The 20,889-nt window shown below is 50.7% G+C and overlaps 1 protein-coding gene across 3 annotated transcripts in view; it reads right to left on the bottom strand.

The window, feature by feature from the left end:
• Positions 1 to 20,889, bottom strand: part of Tmod1 (tropomodulin 1) — a 71,349-nt gene that overhangs the window by 9,303 nt on the left and 41,157 nt on the right. For all 3 annotated transcript variants that reach the window (XM_059254296.1, XM_059254297.1, XM_059254298.1), the window contains 5 exons: positions 18,448 to 18,567; positions 12,447 to 12,536; positions 11,105 to 11,235; positions 9,339 to 9,446; positions 6,340 to 6,483 (listed from right to left, as the gene is read on the bottom strand). In XM_059254296.1, the coding sequence (XP_059110279.1) occupies positions 6,340 to 6,483; positions 9,339 to 9,446; positions 11,105 to 11,235; positions 12,447 to 12,536; positions 18,448 to 18,567 (593 nt within the window). The remainder of the gene's footprint in view (positions 1 to 6,339; positions 6,484 to 9,338; positions 9,447 to 11,104; positions 11,236 to 12,446; positions 12,537 to 18,447; positions 18,568 to 20,889) is intronic.

Below are 20,889 nucleotides of genomic sequence, written 5' to 3'. Positions count from 1 at the left end.
GCAGAACTGCAGCCTTCCCATTGAGAGTCCATGCAGCAAAGAGAGGAGACCTCTGTCCCCGAGGCAAGTAAGAAGAGGCAGGGCCTCTTTCTAAAGTCTTCCTCGATGTCATTGGTGAGGGAGGCTGGGACTCCATGACCTCTACAACCTCCCGGGGCTGCAGGCTGTGACCCTATGAATCAGGAGATCAGGAGAGTTGACTCAGACCTCGGCAGTGGGTGAAAGGCAGTAAGAAGCCCCAAGGGAGAGACCAAGGCCGGGCTGCTGGAACTGTGCTGGCACGATTTGGGCAGTGAAGTACTCTGGCTTCCTTTCAGATTTACTGGAGGATGAAATAAATCACTTGTGGGTAAATATAATCTCATTTTTAACATTCAAATGATTGGATAGAGAGACCGTGAACAATCTTCCTTCATCCCATTCCTCCTTCCCATCCCCCCCTCCCCATCCATAGAAGTCCCACACCCCCACCATGGCCAATGACTACGCTGCTGGGGATAAGATACAGGGCAGAAATAGACAGGGCTGGGTTGTTTTGTTGCTCTTTTCTCCTTAAATAGATTCATATCCTATTTATTTTCTGCAACTTCCTGTTCCGTTCACTATTTTGTAGAGGTCTTCCCAAGCTAGTACAAGAGAAGTACTGCCTTGTTTTTTAATGCTTCTTGGGATGCCCTGGAGACGCTGCAGGGTAGGCTGTAGGCTGTGTCCACAAATGGCAGTCCAGTGGACTTTGCAGGGGAAGACAGACTATTCTACAGGCAGCTATCGTTGTTGGGTTGAGAGAGGGGCACACTTTGAATTGGCATCGTGGCTGTTCTGTGGAAAGCATACACGGTGGGCATACACACACACATACACGCAAACACACACACACACACACACACACACACACACACACACACATTCACATAAAAGAATTTAGTCAGAGTCATTCTACACAGGTGATAATGCTTGTTCCAGAAGCCAGAGGTTGCCAAATAAAAAGCCCAGTGCCAGATGTGGAATTCCTCCCCTTGATGAGTTGTTACTCAGGGGTGTCTCAGAGATGCCCCCAAAACAACATAGGCTATTGCTATTGCTCTGTATTGCCCACCAGAACTTGATGGTAAGGCCATACTGCTGAAGACACCACACAGTCTGGTCACAGGACATGGAGATATCAGACTGGTACTGACCAGGGAGACTATTCCTCATTGGCTAGCTTGAAAGTACTAAGCAGGCCGCTGAGGGTAGGGGAGAGTCGTCAATAACCTTTCCCAGCTGTGGACCCTGTAAACTGTGATAATGACTGTCCTGGCAACACAGGTTGACGGGTGTAATACAGGCACACGTGTTGTGGGGACCAACTGCTTTCTGGTTGGATTTAAGGCCCACTCCACAGGAGGGAAAACATGCCTGGTACTGTAAATCTGGCCAAGAACCCGGGTTGGCAAGCACCCAGAACCCAGAGGTGAACAACTACTATTATTCTACTAAACGGACATAGTGTTAACTGCCCTTTAAACTTGTATCTTTCTGCCCTTATGTTAGTACAGTCTTCCTACCTCACCAGAGACGTTTCTTTGTGTGATAGATGGTGGCTAAGGCAGAAACTTAGAACCAAAGTACAGAGAATAAGTGTCAGTGGAGTGCTCAGCCACAACTGGGACATCCATATCCCCCGTGCCCCAAGACTCAAGGACCATTATGGAAGAGGGAGCTGAAAGAGTCTAAGAGCCAGAGGTCAGGGAGCATTGGAGCAAGACAGCGTCTTCTGGACATGACAGGACACTGCACCATGAACCCACGCAAGACCCGCACAAGAACAAGCCAGTCGGCAGTCTAGCATGGAGGAGGAGGGACCCACAAGCTCCCTCCCCAGCTAAGGAGCTGTAGACAGCTGATGTCTAAGGGAAGAGAGTCAGTTTTCTTGAAGGGTGTCATCCATGGGTTCTATTTTGTTTTGAGACAGGGTCTCACTAGGTTATGTTTTATCAAAAAAAAAAAAATGAGGTGGGTAGGGAAGTAGAGAATGAATCTGGGAAGAGTTAGGTGTGAATATGATCAAAATATATTTTCTGAAATTATCAAAGAATTATTAAAAATAGGTCTGAAAAATTCTTTGGTATGCCTGCCTCAAAAGGTAGAACCTAGTTCACCTCCTTCCCGAGTGTGGGCTTTGCCTATCGACTCACTTCTAAAAGAAAATGTCAGAACAGACTTTGTTCAGATTCCAAGGTTGGGTCATCAAAGACAGTTGGGACTTTCTTCTTTGCCTTGAATTGCATGCTCTGGGGGAAGTTAGCCAGCTCAGCTGCCCTGGATTCCTGTCACTTGGAAACTGAGCAAATTTGCTGAGTATTGGTTTATCCCAGAACTCTGAGGCTAAGCTTTGGGGTCATTTGTTACATAGCAATAGATAACAGATATACTCCCAGACAGTGTCAAATTAGAGAAAAGCCAGACACAAATTAACTTGGAAAAACAACATGAGTGCATAATCTACTTCCTGTGGCTTCTGTTCAAAATACCAAGCAGCCTCCCTGTCCCATAGGGGAGGGGAGAGCGGGACTGTAATCAATATGCCCAGATGGTGAATACATCCTCATTTGGAGGGGTCGTGTTTCCAGGTCTTATCTATTCTGAGGGACGCTGAAGGGCTGGGGCGGGACTGCCAGACACATCACTGTTGGGAGGCAGGAGGAGATTCAAGCAAGCAGAGCAGTGCTGGGGGGTGATATGGCTTGGGCTGGAGGTTTCCAAGCACCCTGTGGTGAGAGCCTACTTCCTGGGCCAGATAGGGGTTTTCCTCTCCAACACACAGCAAGGGTGCTGACACTCCAGTCCAGCCCTGTCTTGGACAACAGCCTGTGACTAAAGCAAGCCCACTCATTCTCAGGTCCTCAGTTTCCCCAGCTGCAAAAGAAAGCTGGTGAGACACTCTCAGAGCTTTTCAGGCCAGCTCGGGGCTCCTGAGGCTGCCCCCCACCCTTGCCGGGTACTGGGCAGCTTTGGGCAGAAGCAGAACATTGCCTGGAGATAACGGGAAGCGATGGAATAAACAAATCGCCTCAGCATCCATGTCACCCTGTGTCGAATGCCGCAAGTCCCTTTCTTTTGGCCGTAAAAGGAGAGAGAAGGAGAGTCTCTCAACACAGGTTACAATTCCAAGGACTGAGGCAAACACTCTGGCCTTCAAGGACCTCGGTGACGAACCAAGGAGGAGGAATAAATCAAAGCCACTTGTCACCTCCTCCTGGCCCCTCCCTCTTCCCCGGGCCACCATGAGAAGACAGCTCCTGGGACACATTGCAGCAGAGGCATGGCCCTTCCCTGAGCTTGGGCCAGTGAAGCCTCCCACCTGAAGCCCTCAGCCCCTCCCCACCAGGCCCTACTCAGGCAGGAGTGCCACCTGGGGCCAGAAGTCCGTGGTTGCAGCTTCTGCTGGCCTATCCTTAGCTTTCTCTTCACACCTGATGCCTGCTCCGCCCACCCCAGTCCAGCCAGGAGCCATCTTGTCAGAGCAGAGCCTACAGGCTTACCCACAAGGCCCTTTGCCTCTTAATCCCCACAGACTTCTTCTGGACCCCCAAAGTCCGCCCTGGGTGGGCTCCAAGCTCTCCCCAGCCTTCTCTCTATTTTCTTTTCCTCTGGGTACCACAATTTCCATTTCCCCTTTGAGACACTTTCCACTCTCTGGGTTAACTCCGATGCTATTTTCTCCTTAATACCCTCCCTGACCTGCTCCTGACTATGGCCGCACCTACCACTGGACCTCACCCAGCCCCACCCCATCTTTGGCCTACAAGAGCACCTGATACAGAGGTCATTTCTGTACCTGTCTCTCCTCCTACCCACTGTGGCTTCCTAGAAGCTTCAACTGGAACCTCATTTTCACAGAGGCCAGCATGGCCAAGAGGATGGAATGGAAGAGAGAGGCCAGGCTAGCTCACAAAACCACAGTCCTTTCAAGACCCCCACTGGCACCATGGGTGGGCTTTAGAGCCACACAGACCTGAGTCAGGATCTTCCTCTGTCACTGTGGCAGGTAGAGTCACTTACAGGGTGAGCACAGAATGGGGCCAGGGACACAAAGCGGCCGGCATGCTTGCCGTCAGCACTTACCCTCTGGGTAGTGTGTGAGACTCCCAGACAACTACATAGTGATCTAAAAGTCATCAATGGTGTCAGCCTTCAGCTCTGTAATTCCCTTAGGACAGTGGTTAATTATCCTCATTTACAAGAGGGGAAACCGAGGCTGAGGCAGTGGATGTTCTTACATTAGGGTGTTTGGCCAGGGTGAAGGCAATGGTCAGCACAAGCTCTCTCTTGTGCCCCTGGAGCATAGGTGGAATATAGCTGAGCAGGGCAGGTGGGCAGCTTGACATCAGCCACCGCATGGTTGACAGGTCTGCCCTGGGAGTCAGGTTTCAGCTGATGCTGTGGAGGCTCTGACTCCTTCCTGGCCAGGACAGAAGTCACCAGAATAGCCAAGCTGGCGGGGAGGGTACTGCTGCAGGCTGTGATCCATCTGCTCTGCCTTTCCCACCTTCAGGGGATCAGAGTCAGCAATGGCCAAGGAACAAGGCCAAGACAGGGTCCGTGTGCACAACCATCCAGGACAAGCTTGCTTACTGAGTACCCATGAGGCCCAGGTAACAGGCTGGGCACTGAGATAAGGAAAAAACTCCCACACAGTGCCATCTTCTGAGAAGCTCATGGGGAAGCTGAAGGACAGGGGAACCACAGGGGTGCACCTAGCTCTCTCTGGGCAGAAAGGCTTGGAGCAATTATGGAAGCTAAGCAGAGAAGGCAGGGGTGTAGTGGCTCTCGAAAGCAAATGAGAGAGAGGAAAGAAAGGAGGGAGGAAGGGAAGGAGAAAAGGAGGGAGGGAAGGAAAGAGAGAAGGAGGGAGGAAGGGAAGGAGGGAGGGAGGGAAGGAGGGAGGGAGGAAGGAAAGGGCTTATACATAGCGCTTCTCACAGTCTACACTCCTGCTAGCCAGAGCGATTCAAGGCCAACCTGTCAAGTACATCACTGAGGTGCAGCCGGGCAGAGATGTGCACACTGCCCTTCCCGCTGCCCAGGATGCTTCAGCATCCTCTGTAAGACTCAAAGTCACCTGAAGCAAAAGGAGGTCTTTTAGGCAGGGAATGGGCAGGTTGGGCACAGGATGTTCCAGAAGTCTATGACATGGAAACAGGGACAGGAGTGGGAGTAAGCTGGGAAGTTTCCAGAAGCCATGGCTAGGATGAGGCAGCCTGAGTCCCCAGGCCTCTGGAGGCTGGTGATGTTTAGTTCTGACCCGGAGGGAGTCACAAGCCTGTTGTGATTAATCTGCACATTTATGATCTAAGCACTTTCTGTCTCTTCACAACATTTTAACAAGAAGAAAGTTACTTACGGTCTTGCTTGGGCACAATAATTTCACAATATCCCCTTCCAATCTTCTCTCCATACATACATATATAACCATTCAGTCACATTTTCTAGTGCAAAGAAAATCCCCCAATTCCTCATCTCTAAAGAAGATAGTGACTTAGTCTAGAAGCAGTGTGCAGTAGTGGATACAAAGTGGACTTTGGAGTTGGGGAGCTTTGGGTTCAAATTTTGCCTCCTAAGTGTTGAGCGTGACCCTGAGAAAGTCACCCCTTTCTTAGCCTCTTTTGGCAGAGACTGACCACACCCACATCCTACAGCCCGGTGATGAAGATCAGAGATGGTGGGCACACAGAGCATGGAGCCTCCCACCCCACAGCAACCCACAACCCTCAAACAGCCAAGCTACTGCTCATGCACTTGCGGTTATTGGCTCTCAGACAGCCGAGACCCAGAGAGTTGCCCCCAAAGAAATGTCTAATCCGTGGAAGTCAGAGAAGCAGGAGCTCCGTGGGATAAAGACAGAAGAGGTGTCACATGGAGGAGACTCAAAAGCCACATCAAGTGGGGAGACTGAGGGAAATGGGGGTGTTCTTGGCGAAGAGTCCTGTGGCTTGTGGGATCTGTGTACTCTATGTCTAGGGTTCCTCACCAGAACAGCTGAGGCAACACTCAGTACTTGGAAGTTCATTTGCCTGGGGTCTAAGAAAGGACATTCTAAACCCAAAGGACAAGGCTAGCGCTGAGGAGGAGCCCCCACCCCCCATGGGCACACGAAGAAGCTGGCAGAGCACATGCTGGGAAGAAGGATGGCAGTGTGGCGGGGGGGGGGGGGGGTCTGGACAGCGGCACCTGGAGGGGCCCACAGGGGACTCTGGAGCACCTATTACCAGTGTCCTCTGCTCTGCCAGCAGCATGTGGGCAGATAGCGACTGCCCTGTGTGGGGAAGGGCGTGAGAGGAGCCCTGCCCGACTCACCTGGTTATCGATTTTCAGTTCCACCAGAGAAGTGTTGTGTGGGAGAGCTTCCACCAGGCGCAGGATCCCAGCTCCAGAAATGAAGTTGGATTCCACATTCAGCGTCTTCAACACCTTGTTCACCTTCAGCATTTCAGCAAGAGCCTTTAGGAGAAAAGCAGGACCCGTGTGTTACCTTGGGCAAGGTTGGAACAGGTCCACAGACAAGGGGCCTGGGCCAGGCAGTCTCTGGAGCTACCTTCCTAAGCACACCTCTGTCTCTGCTCTCCCTCAACCAGGCCCCGAACACCCCTCCTGGAGAACGCTCATCGTCACCCAGAACCTCTGGACCTGCTCTCCCTTCCCTGTACAGCCTTGGCTCTCAGAGTTTCCTGCACATGCTCAGTGCCCCCCCCCCACCCTTTAGCCTTTCTCTGCTTCATTGGACCACTTAGAACGTTCTGTTTCACTTGGCGGAGTCTTGTTCATCCCAGCTAGCCAGGGCCTGCTCCTTGCAACCTCACAGAACTTATCCACATCTCCTTCATGAAACCTACATTTCTCAAATCCCTATTTGTTATTGTTTTGTGTGTGTACATGCACATGCATGTCTGTGTGCCTGTGTCTGTGTGCGCAAGTTCATGTATGTGCAGGTGTGTGTGCGTGTTCATATATGTGCAGGCATGTATTTGCATTCATACCCATGTGTGTGCATGTGGAGGTCAGAAGACAATATCCAATGTCATCTTCATAAATACCATGTACCTCCTTGGAGAGAGTGTCTCTCTTGTTGGCTTGGAGCTCACCAATTAGTCTATATTGGCTGGTCAAGGAGCCTCAGAGATTGTCCTGTGTCCACGTCTCCAGCACTGAGACTACCAGGGAGCCACCATGCCCAGCTTTCAACATGGTGCTCAGGCTCTCACGCTTGTAAGGTAAGCGTTTTACCGACTGAGCTGTCTCCCGAGTGTTCTCATGTGTTTTGTTGGTATGCCTCTACCACCAGACAATCTACCCTTCCTGGGCTGAAAGTGCAACTTAATATCTGTTTTTAACCACACAGTGCCCAGCTCACAGTAGGCCATCAAGCATTGATCACCAGGGCCCCCTGGGAATCTCCATCTCCCAGTGGATTCTTAGCTTGTCTCCTCTCTGGCCCTGTGGAAATGTCACATGGTCTTCCTCGGAGCCCCAGAGAGCAGAGGGCAGGCTTGTAGAACAGGGCTCAGATGGCCCTCAGCACGTTTGAGAGGGATCTAGCCAGGGGGTGTAGATGACAATCGGAGCCTCTGAAGGAAATGAGGTAATTAGCAGCTGGTGGAAACGATGTGTCATGGGGAAAGAAGATACCAGCAGCTGAGAGACCTGGGACACCGTGACCAGGGTGCCAGCGAGTCAGAAGCATGCCAGGAATGGCTGCCGTATTGTGCTTCCCCAACTTGCTGAACCCTGCCGGAGGCCCAGCTCCCGGGGAGCCTTCATGCTGAAGCTACTTCTCCTTCTTTGGCTCCCTCAGTCCAGCATTGCCCAGGGGTGGTGTGTCAGCTTCTCTATGACCAATGGCTGTCCCCTGATCTGTGTATGTTAGCCTCTCTGAGCCTCACCTGCAACACCCTCTCCCAGGAAAAGCCTGGCCTGACCTAACCACCAATCCCGTTTAACAACCGGTGGACAGTTTTGTACCAGGCCATGGGCTGCACATGCTGGTAACGGAGCAGGCCCTGGAGCCCTGTCATTCTGTGTGTCAGGTCCTGTGTGCTGGGTCACAGGAGCGGAACAGAGGGTAGGAGATGGTGCCAGGCAGGCCGTGGGGGGGACTTGCAGGGCTCTGGCACCTGGCCTAGCAAAAGGCCAGAAGCATTTCAGCACTTGGTAATAGGTATGCAGGTAGGAAGGGCTTGCCACCAGCTGTCGGCCTGGCACGGAGTCCATGCCCCCAAACCATCCGTGGCATGGAGCTGAGTGCCAGCATGGTCGTGCCTAGTTTCTGATCCATGAGCAAGTCGTACACGGGGTTTTGCCAACTATGTCTGTCAGACGGACTCGGGATCCACTGAGGACAGACAGAGGTCACTGATCTAGAAGTTCCCACGCTGGCAGTCTGTGAGCTGCCTCTGCCCCCCCACTGTGAGCTCACTCAGTTATTTCAAAAGTACTGAGGGCAACAGTCTCACCTATTTTACAACCGGGAAGAGAAATAATTGCTACTCCGCTCCCTCCCCTCCTGGGGAAGCTAATTCTTGTATCTCCCCCAGGTCCCACGGTAGAGCAGCTGCACTGTGCTGTACCACTGGGCTGCCTTCAAGCCCAAACAGATGCGTGTGATCATGAATGTGGGTGATTACAGGCAGATTCCCAGAGTCTAATTCAGCATTATGCATAGACTGTCAAGAAGTTTGCATGGAATATTTTTAAAAAAGAATTAACGGTTACTTTGTAAGTACAATTTGCTTTGAGTAAACATGTTTTGTTTTTTTTTTCCATTTGTTTGTTTTTGAGACAGAGCCTTATGGAACCGAGGCTAGTCTCAAACTTCTGATCCTCCTGCCTCCACCTCCTGAATGTTGCTATTACAGGTGTGTACCTCACCATACCTGGCTGACTGGCAGTATTTTTAGAGATATCAGTAAAAGTGAAATTGGTCGCTGGGATTCGCCGATGAAGACTTGGGAGCTGGAGAAGCTGAGCCCCAAGAAGGGGAGGAGCTTGGAACGTGAGGTGCTGAGTGGAGAAAGAGGCGTCAATGTGACTTTGTTTGATCCCAGGTCTGCTTTTCTCTTTTTGTGTGACTTTGGACAAAGCCAGTTGCCTATCCTCCCTGGAGACCCACCCTTCTGAGAGCAGAGTGGCTGCAAGGATTAGCTGGGATGAGAACTCGGCATTGTGTGAGGTGTCCCATCTATGTCCCTTCCTGGCTCCTAGCTGAGTCCCCTCGCCATGCCACAATAGGACTCTTCATCAGTGGGACCAGGCCTGAGTGCCCAGTGACTACAAAGCAAAGCGGAGAGGTCAGAACATACAAACGCCACAGGGTCATTGCTACGGGTCCCCACGATGCTGAACTTCTTCACGTGGGAGTTCTCTTTCAGGGCTTCCGCATACGCCTTGAGGGTGGGTATGGGGATATTCTGCAGGGAAAAAGACAGAAGAGTGAACAGCAGACCTACATGGGACCATAGGGCCAGGTGGCTTGCAGGGATGAGAGGACAGTAGCTTTCTCCCAAATGCAGCCTGGCTCCCTGTGGAGTCCTAGCAAGTCTCAGAAAGGGGCTGTGTGCCAGCCGGCTGAGGCTCAGAGGATTCCCAGTACATGGACTGATAAAATCACCCCTGAAAGTTGCAGATAGGACCCACAGCTCTCCTCCACACACGGGGAGGCTGGGGAAGAGGTAGTACTCAATGCTCAAAGTTGGGAGGAATATCTACAAAAGGCTCAGGACTGGGAGAAGGGCAGGGCTGGACCCTGGCTTCCACCCGGTGGCTGGCAGGGTGTCTGACTTGCTGTGTGGCATTGGGGGACTCTCTTCCTCTCTTTGGGTCTGTTCTGAAAGACAGACTGGGGAGATGCACTGACTGCTCTCTGAGATGTCTGTCCTGAAGGGTCTCAGCACTGGCTGCACGTCTGTGAGTCCTGGGGACAGTTCACTATGCTGATGAGCAGGCCAGCCCCAGACCATCACACACAGAACCTCAGAGGGGGCGGCCTGGGCATTGATGTATGCTTTTTAATCTCCTCAGGTGAAAACCTGATCGATGTCCAACTGCCTCCTGGTGTAGAAGGGAAACTGAGGCCTGGAGGTATCCAAGCCCTTTGCTGAGGCCTCCCAGCGAAGTCCCACCACTCATGCCTGGCTGAGGCACTATCCACTGCCCAGGTCAGACAAGTCTGGACTGTGTTAGCGTCTCTCACATGGCAGACAAGGGAGGCATCGAGAGGGAGCTGGCTATGCTTTTCCAGAGCTCTTATTTCAAAGTGTCACCTAAGCTCCCGTGGGAGCGGAACAAGGAGCCAGGCAGAGGAGAAAACTGGGTACAGGTTTCCAATCAGATTATGCTTGGGACTGGCAACCACTGAGAAGAAAGCTGAGAAGAAAGGGGAGCAGGAGGAAGGGGCTGGCTTCCATTCTTACCCCCACCCTCTCAAAGCTAATCCGGGGCCTCAGGGCAGGCAGCTGAGCCTGCTTCCATATCCCTCCTGTACCCCGCCCTGGTGGCCATAAAGGGAAGTGGCCAAAGAGCCAGGGCACACAACTTGGGTATTTCTTGGGGCACTTATACCAACATTTCCTCCTCTGGCTGTAAAATGAGACTGAATATAAACATGATCCAGAGGGAACGGTAATGCCTCAAGGTTAGTACCCACCTGGGGTTTGTGACCTCATAAGTCTTGGAGGCACAGGGCTTTGCCAGCCTTGAGGTCCCGTGCTGACTCATCATGTGACTCTGACTCACAGTTTTATCACAGAGAATCTCTGTGTTTTTGAACAACATGGCAGGTGTCCAGATCAAAGCTGGACTGGCCTGTAGTAGACTTCTGAGCCTGGAATTGTCCTCTGAAAGAAACCAGGACTGTGGGATTCGCTTGTTGACACTGCCCCCCACCCCTTAAGTGTTCCCATATGTCAGGGCTTGTCTCTGTTTCTGATCCAGAAATACCCAGGTCCAGATAGGGCCCTGCTGATCTGTGTAGCCTGGACTGCTAGCATCCATATGTTTTGTCAAGATATTCCCACCACAATTGAAAACCCTACCCCAGTACACATGAGTTGAAATAGCAGGACATTACCCGGATATTGTTGAGATTAACCTCTTCAAGTTCTGGGTCATTGTTCTTTATCCGCTCCAGTGTTTCCTCTACATCTGTTGAATTTGGTTCTTCATCAGGCACAGGCTTGTACTGTGTGGGTTTAATCACACCTAGAGTGATGGATAAAAAGGAGTTGGCTCACAGGAACATAGGAGTCACTTTCTTCCAACATAAGGACTCCCTGAGAGGAAGCATGGGTTGAATTCAAGGTATAAGGGAGGCAGCACATTACAGGGGGGACCAGGGGCTGGGATATGTCAGAAGAAGTCAGGGAGGAAGCCAAGAGGTTTGAGCTGTCTCTGGATGCTGCTTTTGAGTTCTTCCAAGATCTGGTGAATTACCTAAACCCTCTGACTCTCAAGCCTTGTCTGTCCAGTGGGGATGGTATTACCGCCATGCTCGGTATCTCAGTGGGCTCCCAGGAGGGTAAGATGAGGCCTGGGCTGGAAAGAGCTGTAGTTCTCTTCCAAAAGGAAGGATGCTTATTCTTTTGGCACCCTCATTTCTCTTTGGGCCCAAAATGTTAGTTTGGAATAACACAGTTAAATAATTGAGACATTGTGATATGGGCTCAGGAAAAGGCCAAAGGGTCTCATGGGACAGAAGAGGGTAGTGGAAACTGAAGAGAAAGAGAGAGCCCCACAGAGTGGTAAAGAACACACTGTTCAAAGAATGTTGTGTGAAAAAATAGGTATCTATTAAAAATTTTAAGTAGGAGGCTTGATCAGTAGAGTCCTCCTCATTTCACAAGCATGGGGACCTAAGTCCCATCCCCAGAATCCACGTTAGAAAAGAAAAAGAAATCCGGGTGCAGTGGCCTGTGCCTGTAATTCTAGCACTGGGGAGGTGGAGACAGGGGGTCCCAGGAGCTCACTAGCTAGCCAGTCTAGTCAAATACGGGAGCTCTAGGTTCACTGAGAGACTGTCTCAAGACAAGGTGGAGAACAACTAAGGATGACACTGGCATCTGGCTTCACAAGTACACACATGCACACGCACGCACACACACACACACACACACACACACACACACTCACGGAGGATTAAGACACTGAATATAAGAAGCAAATCTCTAAAACCTTTAGAAGAAAACCTGACATGGAGACGAAGAAGGCTTTATAAATGAGACATAAAATCCCAGCAGACTCAAAGGAGACGATGAAGAGATTTGCCTACATAAAATCAGCAACGAGCCAGACTATCTGGGAGCACAGGCTCCAAGATGCAGGAGGAGGCGCCTCTCTTTCAAGGTCCCCTCTGTGAGCCAGTCCCAGGGCCCAGCAAGGGAGGGGATGGCAGCCAAGCAGGGCTGTATACTCACTGTTGAGACCTTCCTTGTTCACAATGGAGCTGCTGCCCAAGGCCTGGTAATATTGCTGGTTGCTCATGAGCGTGTGCATGCCCAGGATAGCTGTGGGGACAAAGGGAGGTCCATGACTCTGCTCTTAAAGACAGAGACGCCTCCTGGGGACCCATCTTCCACGTGCTGGGAGTTTTGCTCATGGAAATGGTAAGAAGTACATACATGAACATGTAAAACTGTGGGTTATTTTCATCCTGGCTTTCATTCATGTGATTCTCAGACCTCTGGTCACAGATTTCCCGGTCTCCTTGAGATCCCACAGGCACACCCCACACTATATGACCCAGCAGAATGAGTCTTTCTAGCAAGGATCTCTTTCAAGGAGTGCACTTCCCTCTCCCTGAGTAGCACGTGCTCTGGGCCAGAAAAGATCTTTGGGTCCATGATAATCCCTTAGCATAGATATGCCCCATTCAATATTTGAGATAAATTATTCAAGAGTTGTGGGCCTTCCTCCAGGTGTGGAAATTGGACCCCGGACCCTGTACCATGCTGGGTAAGTGCTCTGCCACTGAGATGTATTCCCAGCCTTCATTTTATGTTGTATTGCTTTTTACTACATTGCTCAGGCTGGCCTTGGACTCATTCTGTAGCCAAGGCCGACTTTGAATTGTGATCTTCCTGTCTCGTCCTTCTAAATAGCTGACATTACAAGCCTGCTCTACCAGGGGTACAACTCTTCCTCCTCCAGGGAGGCTTCTTAGATCTTCCCTCTCTCTCAGTGCCTGGTATCCTTCCTACACAGGGCACCTGTGTGTTTTCTCTGCTGGGCTGTGGGCTTCCACAGGTCATGGAGGAATATCACTACTCTCCCATTTCTTCTAGAAGATAGTAGGCATATGGTAAATATTTGGTGACTTTTTAAATTTCTATCTAAGCCATTTCAGTAGATATGTTCTCTAGGCAGACAGAGAACATGGCAAGTCTTAAAGAAGACTCAGATGAAGTTCTGGTTCTGACCATGTCCTCGGTGTCACCCTGTGCAAGTCACTCCTCTCTCTGGGCTTCAGCCTCCTGTGTCCAGCCAGGGGTGATGTCAACCCTGGCTGCATATGCAGACCATCTGGGGGCTGAAAAACAGTATCAGTGTCCAGCTCCTTTCTGGACTGAGGGGTGTAATTTCTTTGGATGCCTTTTTCTTTTTCCTTTTTGATAGGATCTTGTTATAGAACTTAGGCTGGCTTTGAACTCATGATTCTCCTGCCTCAGCCTCTCAGGTGTTGGGATCACAGGAGTGCACAACTATGCTTGGTTCCTTGAGGTGATTTTGGTGCCCCAAATGGGAACTGAGAACCACAGAAGAGATGCTCTCAACGTCCCTTCTGTTTCTCACCCCTAGGAGTCTTTACTAAAATTAGCCTTGCCCATGGGCTCATCACTGAGGAGAGCTGGGAAGAGAGACTGCTGCTGCCTTTCCAGCTCTCGAGGTTTTAATTTAGGCTGTGTCCCTGTGGGCTGAGGGAGCGGGGGCTGAGTCAGCAGCAGGTGAGTCACAGCACACTGACTCATCTTCCAGAGAGGCGCTCCAGCCCCCACACAGCAGAGTTCTCAGGTTCGCCAAGGTTGGGATCCGATGAAATATACTACTTTTTTTCTTTCTCTCTTTTTTTATGCCTGGTTCAGTTCAGAGCATTCAGAGAGGTAAGGAAATAAGTAAATAAAAATAAAAATGGAAAACATATTTGGTCCTTGAACTCCAGCATCTTGTGATGGTGTTTAGATTTAGAGAGGGATACAGAGGAGTGTGAGGGGACCAAGAGCAAAGAGCCCTGGGTTGTTACTACTTTTCTGAGTGACCTTGTAGAGGTCATTTCCTCCCTGGACTCCCTGGATTTCACAGCTGCAACTGCACGTGCTCGAATGCCGAATTCCTACCTTCCCTGGGGACTCAGCAGCCATTCGGCAGTGCTCACGGTTCTAGCCTGCTCAGTGTTCTGGAACAAGCGTCCCTGCTGGTACTGTCAAACGCCCCTCCCTGCACTAACAGGACATGGTCTGTCATGTGACTCGGCAGAGATGCTTCATGAGGCATGTGTCTACTGGGCCACTCAGAGTTCTACAGTCTAAAACAGCCCCTCAACTGGAGAATTCTAGGACTGACAACGTATTCGGAGAGGTGGTATGTGCAGATAGAGGCTGAAGAAGGAAGATGCCGTTTGGCATCTCAGAGGAAACTGGGGTTCCTGGAAGGAAGGAAGGAAGGAAGGAAGGAAGAAGGGAGGGAGGGAGGGAGGGAGGGAGAGAGTGTGGTTTAAACTAAACGGCCACCACCAGCCTGGGCCACTGGCCCTAGGCACACAGTTGTGGCTTTCTCCCTGGCTTCTTTCTGTGTTCATGTGTCACCAGGAGTGGACATGCAAAGAAAGCCCTACCCTGACATCTTGTATTGCTTCTTTCTTTGTTGATCTTGGCCAGGCTGATTTTAGCACCAGGGAACTTGATTTCTTTTCTTTCTTTTTTCCTTTCTGTTTTTTTTTTTTTTTTTCTTTTAAAGTCTAGATCTTCCTCAAAACTCGAAAAGGACTATTTTTGAACTCTGAAAAAGAACACAGAGTTCTGTTTCCTCTCTCTGCCTTGGGAGGGCTCCTTCCATTTGTAACTCCACTCAGGATGCAGTGTGATCACAGCACACATCCCTGGCTTCTCCAGCTGCCTCAGGCTTGAGCGGTCCTGGGTGGAGGGCTGCAAGGTGTGTTCTCACATCCTAGGTGCAGGTGCAGAACCTGGCTCGGGACTTGGTGCTGGGGAACTGTTCCTAGAAAAGCCACATCCTCCAACAGTCGCAGCATGAGAGGAAGGTGGGTGCTTAAAGACATGGAAGCCACTAATGACCAGGGGACAGTCTAGCTAGGGCTGGCCAATTCCCCCTGGGGAGGGGTCTTCCCACCCAAATGCTTTCCTCATTCCTGCCCTACTGCAAGGGTTTCTAAAACCCAGCTAAGACCAAATTCCCAAGTAAGTGTAGGAGGCATTGATAATCTTTAGCATAGTGGTCTCTAAGCTAAAGTCTCAGGCCACAGGCCAAGACCTTTGCACCGCCAGAGTCCCATGAGCTCTTTCTAGCTCCCTGTGGGGACATGTTTGAGACTGAAACCTACATACTTCTGGCCTGTCCTCCCATGTACCTCTTGGGCCCCCAATGTCAAAGAATGGATCTCATTCATCCTATCAAAGGGCAGGTGTTCCACAATGTATGTCAACTCAATGAGTAAGCACACGGATTGTCAACAATGCACCTTTCTGGGTGCATCAGTGCATCACACTTTCTGTGGTCTCCTACAAGCTCCTGACATTTCCAGATATTGAGGCTGCTCCATAAGCCCTTCCCCGGCCTGGGTGGGAGCTCTCGCTGTGCCTGAGTGTCCCACCCTGGCCCTTCCTCTTCCCAACCCCACTCTGTCTAGATCACCCCCAATTGTCTGACTTTTGGCTCAGTGTCCATGTCTCCCTTTATGTCCCTGACCCCACCGTTTAATCCAAGTGCTCCTCTCGCACTTCTTGTCCTTGTCACACCCAGTGTGACACTCTTACTGATCATGTCTCATTTGCCTGTATAATGCCAGCTCCATGAGGGCGGACAGAGATGTTTCCTGAGGATCTTTTCCCCAGAACCAAGTCCACAGCCTGGTACACAGTAGGCAGGAAAGCTCTGGGTGACTGGTGCCATGTGTGAGAGACCTAGTGAAGGCTTGGCTCATAGAAACCTCTTGTGGGGAGAGCATGTAGACCAGAGGCGGCCTGCAGACCCCTCCTCTCCCTCTCCTCTCTCTCTCTCTCTCTCTCTCTTCTGGGGCCAAACTGCCACTTTCTGGTGGGCCTGCCACACCAACACCTCTGGTCATCCAGGACAGCTTGCTTCCACCCAGCACTCGGAACAGCTGGTGAGGTGGTGTAAAATGGGAACAATAACAGGATTTACTTCACAGGATTTGTCACGGTCAATAAATACAGTGCTGTATGGAGAGCTACTTACAGGGCACCTGGGACACGCTCATCACTTAGCAAATGTTCCATGCCTCCTTCCCCAAAGGCACTGCTATCTTGTGATGGCCGAAGTCAAACAATGACAGGCGCCCAAGGACACTCACTCAGTCAGCACTGGGATGCAAACACAGCCTCCCGTCCCATTCCGGACATCACAGGGGCCCAGGATCTTAGGCAGATCATCACAGTGTGCCAACAACAACAAGGGAAATGTTTTCAAGAGCAGGCCCAGACACTCAGCTCCGAGGGCTGCTCTGCTGTGGCTCAGGCGGCAGCGGCAGGAGCCTGCTCTGACAGCGGTCATTTAAAAATCCCCACGTGCCCTAATGAGGGCAGTGATGTCATGCAGGGGAGCATGGCCCCTCAGAGGAGCAGGCCCCGGATAAAAACAGCTCCTGGGGAGTAAACAGAGGCACGCAGCGCAAGGTATCTACCCTCTCTGTTGCACAGATTAACCAGAAGTCAAGGGACCTGTGGGGGAAGAGGGGCAGCTGAAAACTATGGGCACACTGAAGGATCTGGGATGGCTCCGTTGGCGTCTTACATAACCCCCTGAGTCCCGTGAAGCAAACCTGGCCCCTGAGCTATGTGTCTGGGCTCCTGCTGGGACCAGTGGGCCCCTCGGTGCTGCTTAGACTGAACACCATCCTCTGGGCCCTGCCGCTTTTGTCTTCCGTGAGGAAAGGGCTGTCTGGAAAAAGGCCACCTGCCTGCTCTGCCCCATCTCTCCTCAGGTCCCTGCAACCTGGCTTCCAGGGCCACCACCTACTACACAATTTAAATCACTGCCCCACAGCCCTGCTAGCTAACAGAGGAAGGCCATCTGCAGCCCCCTCCTCCTGTCTCAGTGCCACCACGAGCCACAAATAGCATCCCGGGAGGCTGGCAGACTGGATGAAGCAGAGGCAGATGCAGCCCTGTCTGGGCTTGGCCTCAGCTCCACTGTCTCTGGCAGCCCGAAGCCCCATTCTGCCTTCTTGGCTCTCTTACAGTCAGTCTGTCTGTCTTCGCTCAGTCCTTCGCTCCTTTGCTCACCTGTGTCTGGCCACTGGGCCCCCACTAGGCTTGCCGTACTCCACTCCTGAACCCAGGCTTCACCTGCCACGTGTTCCTCCTTAAGCCTGGCACCTCTGAGCATGTCCAAACGAAACCTCCTGCAGAATGCTAGACCATCATGCACAGCTGTTTCCATCTGGGTGGCCCGTGGATAACTCAGATGCCACAGGCCCCAGACTGAACTCAGTATTTCCCTCACTGCCCTCCCACTTTGTTAAGACACAGAACCCACTTGATCTCTGGGACCAACTTCTCCCTGTGCCACACTCACGGCCCGCTCATTTCCATCATCTCTCTCCTTTCCTATGTTACTGGTCTACAGTGCTTCCCTGACACCACCCACTTGCTGAGCCAGGGCCCAGTGTGGCAGAGGCAGGTGGGGCGCAGCCTGCAGTGAACCCCAGAGAGACTCGGCACAAGGTGCCTAGAGCACTCAACAGTGGTAAGGAGAGACTGGGCAGCAGAGGGTTTGCATTAGCAGACTGCCTTCTGGAGTTTATTGTTTGTGAAGATGCTAGAGAAGCACCCGTAAGGGTGGAGAGGGTGGGACACATAAGAGGTATGAGGGAATGCTCTTGACACACCGTGGTCTTTGCTCCAAGCCTTTTATGAAGTGATGTGGGCAGAATCTGGTGGGAATGGCTAGGCAGGGCTCATCCTGGCCCTCCCTGGACTACAGTCCCATTCCCCTGGGGAGTGGTCTCATGGCAACAACAGGTGGTTCTGGGACAGGTGTGTTTGAATGGTTTTAGCTTTATTTTCTTCATTTTGGTTTTTGGTAATGTATTTTTTTTTTAATCTTATCAATATATTCCTTGTTAGAAATAGAGACGGCGTTCATGTTCAAATGAAGCAGACAAGGCTGTCTGCATGGGAAGCTTCCAGGAAGACAGGCAGAAGCCCCCGGAATGTCTCTTACCTGCAATGTCACACAGTTCTGCATCCGAGGCGTTGGCTAAGGCTTCCTCCAGCTCTGGCTCCAGTGTCACACTCTCCAGCACGGGATCCATTGGCTTCTGCTTAGGGACCCAGATCTTTCCTGTAAGCACACAGGGTGCCTGTCAGGGTGCATGGCTACAGTGGGGCCTGAGACCCCTTCACAAAAGGTTCCGATATGAGAGAAGACCTGTAAACATTCTTCAACAAAATAGACAAAGCACTCGCAGATGGTTAAAGGATAAAAGGGAATGCCGGGCGATGGTGGCACATGCCTTTAATCCCAGCACTCGGGAGGCAGAGCCAGGCGGATCTCTGTGAGTTCGAGGCCAGCCTGGGCTACCAAGTGAGTTCCAGGAAAAGGCGCAAAGCTACACAGAGAAACCTTGTCTCAAAAAACAAAACAAAACAAAACAAAACAAAACAAAAAAACAAAAAAAAAGGATAAAAGGGAACCGAATGCATCCTAGCGTCATCGGACCTTTTATTCTTTTTTGTTTTTGTTTTTCAAGACAGGGTTCCTCGGTGCAGTTTTGGCGCCTGTCCTGGATCTCGCTCTGTAGCCCAGGCTGGCCTTGAACTCACAGAGATCTGCCTGGCTCTGCCTTCCAGGTGCTGGGATTAAAGGTGTGCGGTGCCGCCGCTACTGTTACCCCCACCCCCCGGCAGGGACCATATGTTCTTAGTGTGATGCTCATAAGTGGGCGAGAGAGGAATAAGGCAGCTAGGAGAGTGGTCACTGTGTGTCCCTGGGTAGAGATTGTGGAAAAAGTCTGTACTGGGGGATTCCAGACGTTATTACAGAAGATATGGAGGGGACAGAGTGATGGCTCAGTGGTTAAGAGTGCCTCCTGCCCTTGAAGAGGACCTGAGTTCATTCTCAGCACCCACATCCCACAAGTCAAAACTGCCCGTAACTCCATCTCCAGGGAATCCGACACCCTCTTCTGGCTTCTGTGGATGCCTGCCTGCATTCATGCTCATATTCCTACTCACAAACACACAATTCAACATCAAAGAATTCTTTTCTGTTTTTAAAGATCATGCAGATCATTAAGAAGGAATATGTCCTAGAAAATTTTTCTGTGAAAAATCAAGTTTGAAAACCGTCACGAAAAGATTTCATTTCTGAGAAATTGCACGTGGTCTGCATGTGTCCCTGCAAGCTTATGTGCTGGGAACCTAGTCCCCAGATTCATATGTTAAGGGTATGTGGAGGCAGAGCTTTGGGGGAGGCAATTAGGATTAGTTGAAGTCACGAGGTTGGGCTCCTGGAACGGCATTAGTGATTTTATAAGGAAAAGAAAAGAGACCTGAGCGGCCATGCTTGCAGTCTCCCTGAGTGAGGCCCTCCACACCACATAGTGAGGCCCTCCACACCACATAGTGAGGCCCTCCACACCACATAGTGAGGCCCTCCACACCACATAGTGAGGCCCTCCACACCACATAGTGAGGCCCTCCACACCACATAGGCACGCAACAAGGACACCACCCTCCACCACCCGCCGCCTCTGCTGCCAGCTTTTGAGCTTCTCCGCTTTTAGAACTTTGAGAAATAACGTTTTTCTCTTTATAAATTAACTACTCTGTGGTATTCAGTTCAAGTAGTCTATGATTATGCATGCGTGCGCTGTTTGGGGGACGGGCAACCAGAAGGGAGTCGGGCCATAGCTGTCTCTGATCAGGGGCCTCACAGAAGTAGGGAAACTAGCCCCCAAGGTCAAGCGCTACACAAGGATGCCCAGCTCCATCGCTGCCAATCAACACTGCATTAGAAGTTCTAGTTAGAGCCAATGGCCACGACGGAGAAACACGACGGTGGGCCTCAAACAGAAGAAGATGCTGCTGTTTACAAATAACATACTGTTATATGGAGAAAAGTCTCAACTTCTACATTCCAAAACACACACACAAGAGCGAATTAATCAACCAAACAAAAAATCCTACCCAAAACGAAAAACAAACAAACAAACGACTGTTAGAACTTGATTTGGCAACATTTGATGCCGAGGATGAGATCAGTGGTGTTCCCAGAGCAGCAATAGGAATATGCAAAGGCAATCAGGAAGGCAGTTCACAATAACAACCAAAGAATACAACACTCGGGAAGAAAGTTTAAATACGTGTACACTGAAAATTAAGATGCATTATAAAAGAAATTTTAAAAAGTAGAAATAACTGAAAAAATATCTGATTTCATGGATTAGAAAACTTCGTAATATTAAGCTAGCAAGACTACCCAAAGCAACCTACAGTTTCAACATAATCCCCATCAAAATCCCCAGAAGTCTTTTTCACAGAAACAGAAAAGCTAATCTTCCGATTTATACGGAAAAAGCCAAGGCATACAAATAACCAAAACAATCCCCTAAGACAGCACAATGAGGAGCCTCATGCTTGCTGATTTCAAAGCATAACCACA

This window comes from Peromyscus eremicus, chromosome 2 (assembly GCF_949786415.1).
Source record: "Peromyscus eremicus chromosome 2, PerEre_H2_v1, whole genome shotgun sequence".
In the NCBI taxonomy this organism is placed as follows: domain Eukaryota; kingdom Metazoa; phylum Chordata; class Mammalia; order Rodentia; family Cricetidae; genus Peromyscus; species Peromyscus eremicus.
Note: the sequence above shows the minus strand (reverse complement) of the source record. Positions and strands in the feature narration are given on the sequence as shown.